Below are 13,856 nucleotides of genomic sequence, written 5' to 3'. Positions count from 1 at the left end.
ACTCACAGCTGGCGCAGGAGGGGCACCGGCTCACTGCGGGCGTCTCGTGCCGCTTTCCCAGCTGAGACACCAGACGTGGGAGAGGAATTTGTTCCTGGCTGGTTTGTTCTGTGCCATGCCCTTGGCCAGGGTACGCCAGGCCACGCGGCATCGAGGAGGAGCCAGGCTGCAGTCTTCTCCTTGCAGAGGTCAGGCATGGGCCAGGTTTGGGTTAGTGGCTCAGTTAATATCTGCTCCTGCCTCCTTCTGTGTGTCCTCCCGGCCTGTCTCCCTTCCTGTGGGTTCTGCATGCAGCCCCCCATCTTGCATGCAGCCTGGGGGCAGTCATTTGTGCTGCTCCGTGAGGAGCCACAGGGCCTCAAACATCCACACCAGAGCCCAGAGCTTCGGCGTGTTTCCTGGATGGATGATGCCTCCATCTGCACAGCGCCCCCTACTGCTCTTCTGGAGTATTGGATCAGCACTAACTTGAAGAGGAGAGCGCCCCCTGCTGACCTCCCTGCCCACTCCAGGCAGCTGCGTGTGCACAGTGCCAGGACTTGTGCACATGGTCCCCTGGGGAGGGGCGCTTGGTAGATCTCCAGCTGCTGCTCTCAAGCGACCCTCCTGGTGAATGCCCTCCCAGTGGTTCTAGCGTGGCTGGCTCCCCCTTCTGCCCACCCTCCCCCATGGTGATGGGGGCGGGGCCCACTGCCTCCTGCACCGGGACCCTGCCCAGTCCTGGGCCTCATGCGGGGCCTGGGGAATTGGCCCTGGCAGTGCCAATACGGAGCCGTCAGGAAGAATAAACGTCCAGGGCTCGCTCTGCTGGAACTAATGAAAAGGAAGAGCCGGGAAGCTGGAGAATCATGCTCCCGAGGGAGCACTTTTCCCCACGCTCACGGGGCCGAGCACCGGCCTGCCTGTCGGACGAGGAGCTGGCTACATCACTGCCTCGTCAGCTCTCGCATTGAGGTTCCCTCTGCCTACGGCACGACCGGGGACAGGAGGCTCCAAGGTTCAGCCTGGGATCTGTCTATCCCTGAGTTGCTCTCGCCCAAAACCCCAGCCACCAGGGGCCTGCCCGGCCATTGCCTGGTGGGGCAAAGGCATGATCTGTGATGGGCGTGGCATTGTGTGGCGTGGCCTTCTGCTCTCCCGGGGCGCCAGCATCACGCCATGGTGAGTCTCCTCTGGCAGCGCGGCGTGGGGGAGCAGCCTCGTGGCACGGCCGCTTACACGGCAGGGCCTTGCGAAGCTGGGGGGACGATGCAGTGCAGGGGTAGCGTGATGCAGCGTCCTCCTGTTACAAGGCAGGGGTCACGGGGCCCTCGTCACGCTGCAGCACACGCCCCAAGACACGACGGAACGTCCTGGCTTCAGCCGTGCGCTCGCTGGGACCCGCAGCCACCATTGATCGGCTACAATCCCGGCGCCAAGGCTGCTGCGGAACAAGCCCCGTCCCGCAGGGGTCCAGTCACTGGCTGAACCAGAGGTCACTTCAGTGGGGTCCCTTGGGCGAGGGTGGGGAGCCCGGGACGGGTTCGCTCCTCCGTTGGGATGGCTGGCACCAGCGACCGACCCTTACAATGCGGCTCGTGGAGCTTTTATTCCAGTGTTTCCTCCCTGCGGGAGGTGTCTTTCTCATCCCAATGGCCCGGCAAGGGGTACTGACTGCAACTGTGTCCCTGCCCCCCCAGGGGCTTTGCCCCCGGGGTCCAGCTGGCAGGGAGGAGCTAGCAGACGACTGGCCTGGGCAAACGGGCTGCGAGGCCAAGAAATAGGCCTGGCAGGTGGGTGGGGAGGAGGAGGTGGCGAGGGCCGGTTGGCATCTGCCCACCCAGCAATGGTTCCGGAGAGCACGCGAGGGAACAGAGTTGATTTAGTCCCTGGAGGTGGCGCCGATTTCTACCCCATTCCTGGCTGGTGCAAGGATGACGCTGGCGAACAAAAGGGTTTTGTTCCTGTGGAAAGCGCAGCAGCGAAGTTGGAGTCGGAGCTGCGTGGAGGCTGACGAGAGTGTGCGCCGGGGCGGATGGGGGCTCTGTCTTGCCCGGCTGAACCCCTGGCTCCGCAGGAGTGTGGGTAGGAGGCTGGGTGTCAGGCCGGCTGGGTTCTGTTGCTCTCTGGAAGACGGTGCAATCTCGTGGCTGGCATCTCGGGCTGCGGGTCAGGACCCATGGTTTCTGTGACTCTCCCTAGAAGTTACTATGGGGTCGTTAGAGCTGTGTGCCGTGTGTCAGGACTCCGGGGGTCTGTTCTCTTTGAGGCAGGGACCGTCTGTGTGCTGTGTTTGTACAAAGCTTAGCACTGCATGCTCCTGGCCAGGGACTAGCGCCGCGACGTGCTCCGGCAGTGCAAATAATTCATAATAGTATTCCTGTGCCACGCACTCGTTAGCTCATTTCACTTAGGCCTGTGAGCCTCCAGTCGCTGCCTGGGGCTTAGGTCTCAAACGGTGGGGGCTGGGGTTGAGTTTGGATGGGTGCATGGACATATGTATCAAAGGGGTTCTTGAGTTCTCTTGCTACTGAGCTTGTCTGTGACCTTGAGGGAGTCACGTTGCCCGTCCATGCCTCAGTTTCCCCATGTGTCCAGCTGTGGTAACGCTGTTGCCCAGCAGGAAGGTCTGCGGACATGAGTGAGTTACCAGAGCTTTGGTAGCACTCTGACCCCAAGCATTGTACCATGGAGACCAGGATCCTCTTTCCCCATGCAGGGACCCTGTCTTGGGGGGAGCTGCTGAGCTTCCTGAATTCAAAGGATGGGCGGGGAAAGGCGCAGTCCGGGCCTCCAAAGCAGAACTCTTCTGGGATTCATGCGGCTGCTGCTGGCGAGACCTTGATAGATGCGTTCCCTAGGGTCATGTAACCAGTAAGTCTGTTTCCTCTCTTCTAGGGGGGCTTGGATCTCTTGGGACCCAGATCTGGACTTCCCTGCTAGTGTTTTTGCAGCTCCCCAGCCCTATCCTGTGTGGTGCTGTGTGGCCCCCTCTCCTTTTGAAATCACCAGGCGCTGATGGGGTCAGCACCTTGCAGGAAGAGTCCCCAGCTACCCAGATTCTGCAAAACCATGTGTTGTTTTTGCTCCCCATCCTGCCCACCAGTTCTGCCGTGAAGCCACGAGCCTCGCATCCTTCTGCAAAGCTTCGCCAAACCAGTCAACCTTCCGGGGCATATTCCTCCCACCTCCAGTCAGATCCAGCACCTTCCCATCTACCCGCGAGCTGGGGACTCCAGCATCCTCTGCTCCAGGCCCCGGGCTTGGCAGCGGTTTCCAGCCCCCCCAGAGTTCCTTTGACTCTGGCTAGCTTTGAGGCCTTGGCGCTGCCAACCACAATGCTGCAGCAAGCTCGCTAGCTTCCCTGTTCCTGCCCTCACCCCCTTGCAGCAGCCAGAGTGTCTCCAGCTGCACGTTACCGGCAGGTGTGTCGTGCCGCCAGAGAGCTGGCATCTTTCGCAACGTCGGGCTCACGCTGGTGGTTCTTGTGAGATCGGACCCTGGAAAAGGTCCCTGTTGTCTGCTCTGGGTGCGCTGTGCTCGCATGAATAGAACAAACCTTCATCCTCGCACCGGTGTGACTTTCAACCCAGCCTTGCCCCGACCTCCCCACACAGATCCTCTCCCTCCCAAATCTCCCACCTTTCGCGTTCTCCCCACTACTTTGGCTGCGTCTCAGGTCACACATGGGCTAATGCTGCAGCCTCCTTCGGCTCCGAGGTCGGCCCAGCTCACGTCGCAGATGCAAAGCCCCTCTTAAAAGCAAGGCTTCCGCCCTGATTTAATAAGGCAGCTGCCATCCGTTATTTTATTAATGAGTTATTAAAATCCCGTTTGAGGCGAAGCAGCTGCAGCTCTAGGATCATTCCCAAGAAATATGTTTTTAATGATCCGTTGGTTCCTCGTTAATGTACAACAGGTGCCCGCAGGAGCCTCAGTGTACTCGCAGACTCCCGCTCTGATGAGGTGTCCTCCTGCCTCCGGAGAGCCCCCCACGCTGTCTTGGCCCCAGCGCCTTTGGTAGGAGGTTTCCTCCGTTAAGCCACCGATCCATCAGTCCCTGCTGTGCTCACTTGGGATAGGATGTGGGAAATAGGAGAGTCGGTAGCATTTGGTCTGTTCTCCCCCTAGCTTATCAAAAGCCCGGTGTAGCTATCTCCCCGAGACCGGTAGAGATACTGGCTACGTTTCCCCCCCGCCTCCACTCCAGCGAGAGGAGTTGGAATCCCCTACCTGCCCTCCCATGGGGAGGGGGCTCAGGCACTGGGAACAGCCTGTTGGCTCCCTGCAACTCCCCCGGGCGCCTGTCACTGCAGTATCTGAGTGCCTCGCTGCTGGGAGTTCAGGTCTCTCTAGCTCACCCAGTCCTTGGTCATCAAGGCGAGGTGTGAACGGGACTGAGACCTAGCAGATTCATTGCACGTGGGCCGCTCACCAGTAACCCGGCTGCCCTGGGCCGGATTTGAACCAACGACCTGGCAGTAGCAAGGTTGCTGGGATGGCGAGGGGGATGCGTGTATCCGTTTCCTCCTGCACGGCTGTGGCGGCTCGTGAAGCGCAGCTCAGGATAACAAGCTCGTCACGGCCTCCCTGATCCCTGCGCCAGAGTCAGCTGTTAATTAAAAGGGCTCTTGCCCTGGTTCGTTACATTGCTGAACGGGGTGGGGGCACTCGCTCACTTGCTTCTCGCCCCAAATTACCTGTTGCCTGTGATCTTTGCAGAAGGGCAGGGGAAGGGATCGAGGGGGGCTGGAGAGACGCAGCCAGCGGATTGCATTAATTCCTGAGCATTCTCCCGGGGAGCGTCTGATGGAGCCAGCGAAACCCTGGCTGAAGCCGTCCATCCTTATAGCGTTTAAAAGGCTGCGGCGATTATGTCGTGTGCAGCAATTTGGAGCAAAGCCAGGGCTGTGGGGAGGGGGCTTTCTGCTGTCCTTCCGTGGCTGTGTGTGTGAATGCAGATGTGTGCACGGGAGCGGGTGGGTCGCCGTGGCCCCAGACACTGAGGACGTTCTGACCCAGAACTGTCTTGCTGACCCAGTACCTGTTGGGTCCGGGGGGAGGGAGGGGTGCCACGTGACTGCATCCTGGGTCCTGGCTTGTTCCTTTGCCAAGCAGACGCTGCCCCTGTGTTCCGTATTTAGCAGGGGGACATGCCTTTGGTCTCTGATTCTCAGCGCTCGCCCGGCTCGCTCCCTCCCTTCCCCCAGGGCCGTGCTGCTGCAGCCTGTGCCAGGCGGCTCTGGTGAAGATGCCGGGTGGTTTAGGGGCTATGAAGCCTGTTACCCTCCCAGTTCAGAGCTGACCCCGGTTGGTGAGAGATGCCAGCAGCCTGGCTGGTGCTAACCAAGCTCAGCAGAGGAGACGGCTGGGCCCTCCAGCGCTGCGTTGAGGCCTGTTGTGTGGGCAGTGGGATAGCCTGGAGCTGGCACTATGTGCCCGATTCTCCAGGGCACTGCCTCTTATACTAGATCTTAAATCAGCCAATCAGGATCCTCTCCCCGTGGCCATTTATACCATCCCTGCGATCCCTGGGTCCTGTACGGTGCCCTTGGATCATAGAATCATAGGACTGGAGGGGACCTCGAGAGGTCTCTAGTCCAGTCCCCTGCACTCGTGGCAGGACTAATTATCTAGACCGTCCCTGACGGGTGCTTGTCTAACCTGCTCTTGAAAATCTCCAATGATGGAAATTCCACAACCTCCCTGGGCAATTTATTCCAGTGCTTAACCACCCTGACAGTTGGGAAGTTTTTCCTAATGACCAACCTAAACCACCCTGGCTGCAATTTAAGCCCATTGCTTCTTGTCCTATCCTCAGAGGTTAACGAGAACAATTCTTCTCCCTCCTCCCTCCCTGTAACAACCTTTTATGCACTTGAAAACTGTTCTCATGTCCCCCCTCGGTCTTCTCTGCTCCAGACTCAACAAACCCAGTTTTTTCAATCTTCTTCAATCTAGGTCCTGTTTTCTAGACCTTTAATCATTTGTGTTGCTCTTCTCTGGACTTTCTCCCATTTGTCCACATCTTTCCTGAAATGTGGCACCCAGAACTGGACACAATACTCCAGCTGAGGGCTAATCAGCATGGAGTAGAGCAAAAGAATTACTTCTCATGTCTTACAACACTCCTGCTAATACATCCCAGAATGATGTTCGCTTTTTTTGCAACAGTATTACACTGTTGATTCATATTTAGCTTGTGGTCCACTATGGCCCCCCAGATCCCTTTCCGCAGGACTCCTTCCTAGGCCATCATTTCCCATTTTGTTTGTGTGCAAAGGATTGTTCCTTCCTGAGTGGAGTACTTTGCTTTGTCCTTATTGAATTTCATCCTATTTACTTCACACCATTTTGAATTTTAATCCTATCCTCCAAAGGACTTGCAACCCCTCCCAGCTTGATATCATCCGCAGACTTAATAAGTGTTCTCTGTATGCCATTATCTAAACAATTCACGGGAAAGGAGAAAACAGCATCGGGCTCTGCCATGGCATGGGCTGGGGTGGTTCTGCGTCAGGCAAGCATCGGGCAGCCTCTGATTCGGTCCTGCCTCCGGGCTGGGGAAGCTGAGTTTGGGGGGAAGGGCTGTGAATGTCCCAGCCTCTTTTGGGACCCTCCAGGAGATGCAGAGCAGAGATCCCAGGGTAAGTTTCCCCTCTGGGAGATGAGTGGGGAAGCTCCAGTCATTCTCGGAGCCCCTGTGAATTCCTGCAGACAGCGGGGGGCTGTGGCGGTGACTCATCCCTTCCCCGTGCCTGGGGGAGTTCTTTGCAACCCGCTTGAGCTTTGGCTGCCAGCAGGGGGGCTGGCCAGCTCTAGCTGCCCTCCGATGATGTTCCAAATAGCGCCAAGACCCAGACAGAAGGGCACTGGAGATGCCAGATGGTAATGACATTGGGCTGCTAACGACCAGGGCTGGTTTCAGGTTCTGGTTCCTGTGCTCGCATTAAGGAAGGGAAATCCATGGCCCTAGGGGAGGTGGGCGGCCCAAGGCAGTGCAGACATGTGCTTTTCACGGCAGGCGCTCTGCTCCAGCAGGGGGCAGGGAGGCAGGACTCCTGGGTTCTCTTCCTGGCTCGGCGAGAGAGCGCAGTCTAGTGGCTAGTATGGTTAAGTGGTTATAGCAGGGATCTGGGAGCCAGGAGTCCTGCGTTCTATTCCCAGATCTATGCTGATTCCCTGTGCGACTTTGGGCGAGTCACGCCCTGCTCTGTGCCTCAGTTTCTCCACCTGTGAAAGGACGCTCAGGACCCCTCTCACGCAGGGCCGTGGGCACTTGGCTCACATGCATTTGCAAAGCTCTGAGAGAGCCATCTGCTGCGTTCAAAGCCTGTAACAAATAAGAAGAAATAACAAGAAGGCTCCGTTGCTGCGGCCTGGCGCTATGCCCGGCTGTTGCCGTGGGCAGCGTCGCACGGTATCTGTGCGCCGTTTAGAGGTGGGCACGCCATCCATCTCCTCAGTGGGGTGACGGCGAGAGGAGCCTTGCTTTGGCACAGTGGGAGTGGCAGCAGGACAGATTGGAGATGCCAGCTCGGTAAACCTTTTGGGTGCTCCGAGAGGCTTGTTTTCCTCCCGTTTCAGTCAGCTGGCCTGACTCCCCTCCTTTCCCACCAGCCATGGCGCTGCTCATCCGGACCAGGGACGGATCCTGCCTGGGCTGGTGGCGGGGTCGGGGGGAGGAAGCAGGCGGAAACACCAGGGCGTGGGGAAGGAAGCAGCTGTCACGATTGTGCTGGGAGACGTGGAATGCTTGTGCGTGTGCTTGCTGTGATCGGATGCCGAGGGGGCGAGTGGGGCAGGCATGGGGCAGGGGGGTATCTGCATGGGAGGGGAAGTAAGCAGTGGCCTGGGGCCCAGGCAGCATGGGAATTCACAGCAATGGGAAGAGGGACAAACAGAATGAAGAGCCAGATGTGCTTGGTTCCGTTGTGGGGCTGTAGCGAGTGACGGGCCCTTGGGGGAGAAGGGTGCTGAGGGGGAGGGGCTGTGTGCGGGGCCCTGGGAGGGAGAGGCTGGTGCAGGCCTGGCAGTGGGGCATACATGTCCGTTAGTCCTTTTCAGTCTTTTCCTTGCCCTCCCCTCTCTCCAGCCTCTGGTAGCCTATGGGGCGCCTCGTCTCTCAGCCGGGGAGGCCCATCCTTACCCGTGCCTCGCCCTGCTTGGTGGGGATCTGCACTGGGCTCCCCGAGTCCCCGCACGGAGCCAGGGCCAGGTGGCAGGTGACCGCGTCGTTGTCTGATCGCGTGGGCCTCTGTGAGTGCTCACCTGGGCTGACACGCCTGGCAGGGCCCTCGATCCTCTCGGTGTGCGCACGCGTCCACATGCTGTCCTTGTGCCTGGGCAAGAGGCTTTGCAGTGGTGGAACACGCGTGTGTGTGATAGGTACTGGGGCTGGGTGGCCAGGCTGATCCCCGGGGCTGGCCAAGCTGGCGACCGTCACCCCCCCCGTTCGCCCCCCTAGACAGACGATCCCTGCACCTCCAGAGAGCCAGCCGAAGCACCAGCCCTGTGTCCCTGCCCAGCCCCCTCACGCAGCGCCCCTGCTTGGCGGTGCCCATGTGCAGAGCATGGCGCACGGCACCCCCGCTGCAGGGATCCTGTCGCTCCACAGCCTATCTGGAGTGGCCGCTGGGCTGTGATTGCAGATTTCCCCTGGCCCGGGAGGAGAGCCCTGCGGCCTTGTGCTCCGAGCCTCGGGGAGCCCCTGGCCATTGTTTCTAGGCCTGGGGGCGCCGAGGGGCTTTCCCTGCCCACCCGGCCTGCGCACGTCTCTGGCAAGGCTCAGTGTCTGGGCTGATGCCAGCTGCCCCTACTCTGCTGGGGGGACTGGCTCTGCAGGCGCATCCCCTGGATTCCCCCCGCCCCGTCACTCATGGGCCTGTCTGTGACCCTGAGCTGGGCTGTGGCTTCCCTGCCAGCAGGGGCCTGCCTTCCTGTCACGGGGTCCCCGGGCGATGCTCTGGAGCTGCTCCCTACGAAGCCAGGCAGCCTGGTGAGGTCTCCTCCTCTCTGGGAGCAGCCTGTCTGCAGGGGAAACAGCTCACATGGCTGCCACCTTCCTGGGTCTGACCTGGCAGCATTCAGCATCCTGTGCCCCTCCGTGCGCTTCCCACAGCGAGTCCACCCAGGCGGGGTCCTGGGAAAGCCAGAGGGTGCTGCCCCCCAACTCCGCAGTCAGACGTGACTCTCAGCCAGCCAGTAAAATGGGTTTATTAGATGACAGGAACACGGTCTAAAACAGAGCTTGTAGGTACAGAGAACAGGACCCCTCAGTTGGGTCCATTTTTTGGGTGGGGGCAGTGAGCCAGACAACCACGTCTGCACTTCACTCCTCGTCCCCAGCCAGCCCCAAACTGACTCACCCTCCAGCCCCTCCTCCTCTGGGCTTTGTCCCTTTCCCGTTCCAGGAGGTCACCAGATTCCTTTGTTCTCCAACCCTTTAGCTCTCACCTTGCAGGGGGGAAGGGCCAGGCCATCAGTGGCCAGGGGACAGAGTGTTGGCCACTTATGTACACTGGCCCTTTGCTCTGCAACAATTACACCCCCTTATCCCACCCCCTAGAGACTTAAGAAATGCCTAGGGGAAACTGAGGCACTCCTACAGTATTCAGAGGAAACATTAAGAACAAGTCCCGCTTTGTCACACCTCCCCCAACCCTCCTGGCTCCAAAGGGATCAGCGTTGCCTTCCGGTGCCTGGGCTCAGCTCTCGGGCCTAGCTTAAACCTCGGGGAATGGCCCCGGGCTCACACAGGCAGCCCTGGACAGGGTTGAGTCTGGCTCCAGTGCTGGGTCCATCTCCTTGGCTGAGCTCACAAGGACCTGCCGGGCACAGATGGTAACGAGTGTGTCCCCTCACTATGGGAGATGGATGGGAAGCTGAGGGCGACGAGGCGCCGGGGCCCAGTGCCGCTGTAACGCAGCCCGCTGGGCATCTGGCACTGCCTGCCTCCATGCCAAGGGCACAACGGCCTTGGGGACCCAGCGGGAGCCTGAGCTACCAGCACCCACTCTGGGCAGGAGCACTTTGTTTGCTGGGCTGTCAAGCTGGGACCTTCCCCAGCCCCTGACGTGCTGGTCACTCCCATTAGCTGCCTCTTGGCCTGTGGGCCGGCGGGTGGTGCTCACAGCCCCGGAAGGGCACTGGCAGCTGCAGGAGGCTGGTGTGGAGAGCGGGGAAAGCCGGAACACCCCTGAGTGAATCTGTGTGAAGGAAGCTCCCTCGCCTCGTTCTGCTGGCTGCGGGCTGCCTAGAGCACGAGCTGCGGGTACTGTGGGTGGACAGGGCCCCAGGAGGCCCTGGCGCTGCCCGCGGCGTATCTCCAGAAAGCAGCGTCACTGGGATTTCTGTTGGGATTCTTGAGGGGGGTGATTCCCATCCAAGGCCCCCCCAAGTCCCTCCATCCCAGTCTCAGAGTCTCTCCCGGCATGGAGAATCTCTGCTTCCTAGCCCCCCTGCAGCCCGAGGGCCTGGCGCGACCACATTACAAACCATGCCAGCAGGTGGGCATAAATTGCGAATTATCCCTGTGTCCCTGCCCCGGGAGGAGCCGAAAGAGCCGCTGGGGCCGGCACCGAGGAGTGGAAAGCGGCCGGGGGTCTCTGGCCTGTGCTTGTCAGAGGCTCGGATGGGATGATCTGTGAGCTGGTAAAGCAGGACCTGTGGAGGCTGGTGGCCAAGTGAGCAGAGGCTAAGCCCGCTGAAGAAAGGGGTCTGTGTCAGTGGTGCCTGGCTGGGAGCTGCAGGGAGACGCCGGCCCTTCGGCAGCGGGCGCCTGGCCAAGCCACGGGGGGTTGGTTTGTGGTTTGGGATTAGCGCTGAGGAAATACGGCCGGCGCTCTCCCGCTCTCAGAGGAAAGCACGGCTGTTCTCCACCCTCCTCCCGCGAAGGGTGAACCGGGGGCTTGGCGAACACGAGCGGAGCCTTCCAGGCGCCCTGTGGCGTTCGCCCCGTTGCAGGTGGGGAAACGGTGAGGCCGGCTCTAAGACGGGAACCGACTTCCGGAGTCCACCCAGTGAGTCAGGCTGGAGCTGGAACTGGATCCCAGGTGTCCTGTTCTAACCTCGCCGCCCGCTCCCTGCCGAGTCATGGCTAGAACCCTGTGTCCCTGGAGCAGTCTTTATTATCCTCAGCCCCTAGGAAGCCCCCAGTTCGCACCTGTTGTCAGTGCCAGGTGCCCTCGTTAGCTCCGTGCTCCCTGGCCAGCCTGTGGGCGAAGGGTCAGCTGTGGGGCACCCCCTTGTTCCCCAGCTCTCTCGCACCCCCCGCTACGGCGTAAGCTGCAGGATTCATGGGTGGGGGATGGCAGGGTGTGTGACTTGAGTGGGAGACGGAGACTGGGATGGAGGGACTTGGGGGGCCTTGGATGGGAATCACCCCCCTCAAGAGTCATAAAGCTCCGCCCCCTTAAACTCCTTAAATCCCACCGTTGCAGCGACACCCGCAAGATGCTGCTGCCTGGCATTGGTCAGGAATGGATGCTCTGCCGCTCCCCTGCCCTGTTCTCCCTTGTCCTCCCCCCGCCTGTCTGTCTGCTCTACCCGCCAGCGGGGCAGATGCTCCGTGCCCTGGGCAGGGCCAATCCCCTTTGTTACCGGCCTGTACAACATCTAGCATAGCTGTAGGCTCAGGCTACCGTAATGTATATATTTGGGGGGGGGTGGGTATCTCAGAAATCCCTTGCTCAAATGACCCCAAATTTAGATCACTAGCCCTACTGCATGTGCCCATGAGGCATGCCAAGTTTCAAGGCGATACGGGTAAGGATGTGGATTTTACGGCACTTGGAAGAGAATGTCCTAACTCCGGAGCCCTGGCACTCTGCTGTAATAACAGCCCCTCGCTCTGCTGCAGCTCAGTAAGGCTCTGTCTGTCTGTCTGTCTCTCTCTCCTGCAGGGCAAATGACATAGGATGACCCCTGCTGGTCCCCTCTTACTGTCTGTGATATCGTCTCTCTTGTGGCTAACGCGGGGCTTCGACCCAGCTCCCAGCGCCTGCTCAGCTCTGGCCTCCGGGGTTCTCTACGGCTCGTTCTCGCTCAAGGACCTCTTCCCCACCATCACCACCGGCTGCTCGTGGACCCTGGAGAACCCTGACCCCACCAAGTACTCCCTGTACCTCAAGTTCAACCGGGAGGAGCAGGTGTGCGCCCACTTCTCCCCCATGGTGCTGCCACTCGACCATTACCTCGCCAACTACACCTGCGGCCCGCAGGGCGACGCGGGGCTGCCCCTGCGGGGCCCAGAGGACGGGGAGGAGGAAGGGGAGGCCCGGCTGGAGCTGTGCCAGGGCGCCAGCCCCATCACCTTCCTGCACTTCGATAAGAACTTCGTGCAGCTGTGCCTGGCTGCCGAGCCGGAGGCAGCGCCGCGGCTGCTGGCCCCCGACGCCCTGCAGTTCCGCTTCGTGGAGGTTCTGCTCATCAACAACAACAACTCCAGCCAGTTCACCTGTGGGGTGCTGTGCCGCTGGTTCGAGGAGTGCTTGCGGCTGCGGGAGCAGGGGGGGCAGCGCTGTGGCCTCACCCAGGCGGGCTGCAGCTGCCAGGCCGAGGCTCTGCCGGCGCCCCGGCCAAACGAGACCCAGTCCAATGCCCTGCCACCAGCCGGCACCCCGGCCGCCGCGAGCAGCAGCCAGTGCTGCATGACCGAGCTGCATTCTGGGAATGCGAACGATTTATACGCGCCGGAGATTAAATACGGTAAGGGGGCGCCGGGGCCTGGGGGGGGGGCGGGGGGTTCAGAGGAAGGGAGCCACAGCCGGCTCGGGCTCCATTTGATCGTTGGGTGCTGAGAGGGGGATGGAATTTGGCCCCTTCTGCCGCCGACAATCTACTTCCCCTGTTAGCCCTCTAGGGGGCAGGTTGCCCAGCGTGGGCAGTTCTAATGCCGTCCAGTAGAGGGCAGCGGCGCTCGTGCACGTTAGAGGTCATCTCTAGTGATTACAGCCGCGGGCTAGTGCATCCGGCTAGCGACCCGTCTGGCTCCAGTCTGTGCTGAGCGGAGACGAGGAGCTAGTGGAGTTGGTTTATAACCAGAGCGCTCAGCTCCAGTCCGTCCTAGCGATGCCCACAATGGACTTCGGTCTGTTAGCATCCTGCCCTTGTGTTTGCTGGGAGTTCATGTTGCCGGTTGGCCTGGAAGGAATCCAGCTCGACTCCGGTTCCAGTCTCCGCCCCCGGCTCCCGGAGCAGATGTGTGCAGGGTGTGTGTGCAAGGGAGCCGCTGCAGCGCAAGCCGGGCGCAATGTGTTGCTTCCCGATGCGCTGCTGGGTTGTGAGGTTGTCGCGTGATGGGACCTGGCAGCTTTGGGGTACATTGGGGTATCGTGAGCCTGCCCAGAGGGCCCCCGGCGACAACCGTGCACTCTGGCTGTGCCGAGCTGCCTGGCTTCAGGCTGGCGAAGGGGAAAGGTTTGATGGCTGGGAAGAATTGAGCACGTCAACTTGCAGCGTCTTGCCAGCTTTCTTGGCCTGCTGCAGTTTCCCGGCTCCAAGGCGTTTCTCTTGGGTGCAGATGGCTCCGTGCGCTTCCCCCAGGGCGCCGTGGAAGGAGAAAGGCCAAGTGCAGTGGGGTGCTAAGTCCATCAGGGGACAGAATGGACTTCAGGGCCCAGCCCAGACCCATCAGCCTCCAAGGGACTCCCAGCAGCCTCTCCTAAATCCCAGGCCTTGGATCTCTCATCCCCATCACAACGGTCCCTCCCAGCTGCCTTTGCGGGAGGCTTGAGGCTGGCGCTGCGAGGAGGAGAGAGTGAAAGGCACAAGGGGGCAGCTGCGCCCATAGACAGGGCTGGAGTTTTGCCTGTCTCTCCTGCACTCCCCTCACGGGGGTGGATCCGGGGCATCATCTGACACACCGAGAGAAGGCA

At 60.5% G+C, this 13,856-nt stretch overlaps 1 protein-coding gene across 8 annotated transcripts in view; it reads left to right on the top strand.

Moving 5' to 3' along the window:
- ADGRB2 (adhesion G protein-coupled receptor B2) overlaps window positions 1-13,856 on the top strand; it is a 101,573-nt gene that overhangs the window by 15,651 nt on the left and 72,066 nt on the right. For 6 of the 8 annotated variants that reach the window (XM_073317499.1, XM_073317505.1, XM_073317504.1 and 3 more), the window contains exon 2: window positions 11,883-12,687. The exons of 1 other annotated variant lie outside the window; for it this stretch is intronic. In XM_073317499.1, coding sequence (XP_073173600.1) covers window positions 11,898-12,687 — 790 coding nt within the window. In that variant the 5' untranslated portion in view covers window positions 11,883-11,897. Of the gene's footprint in view, window positions 1-2,698; window positions 2,854-11,882; window positions 12,688-13,856 lie in introns of all 8 variants that reach the window. One more of the 8 variants, XM_073317500.1, reaches the window with a different exon arrangement.

The sequence above is a fragment of the Lepidochelys kempii genome, chromosome 19, assembly GCF_965140265.1.
Source record: "Lepidochelys kempii isolate rLepKem1 chromosome 19, rLepKem1.hap2, whole genome shotgun sequence".
NCBI lineage: Eukaryota > Metazoa > Chordata > Testudines > Cheloniidae > Lepidochelys > Lepidochelys kempii.
Note: the sequence above shows the minus strand (reverse complement) of the source record. Positions and strands in the feature narration are given on the sequence as shown.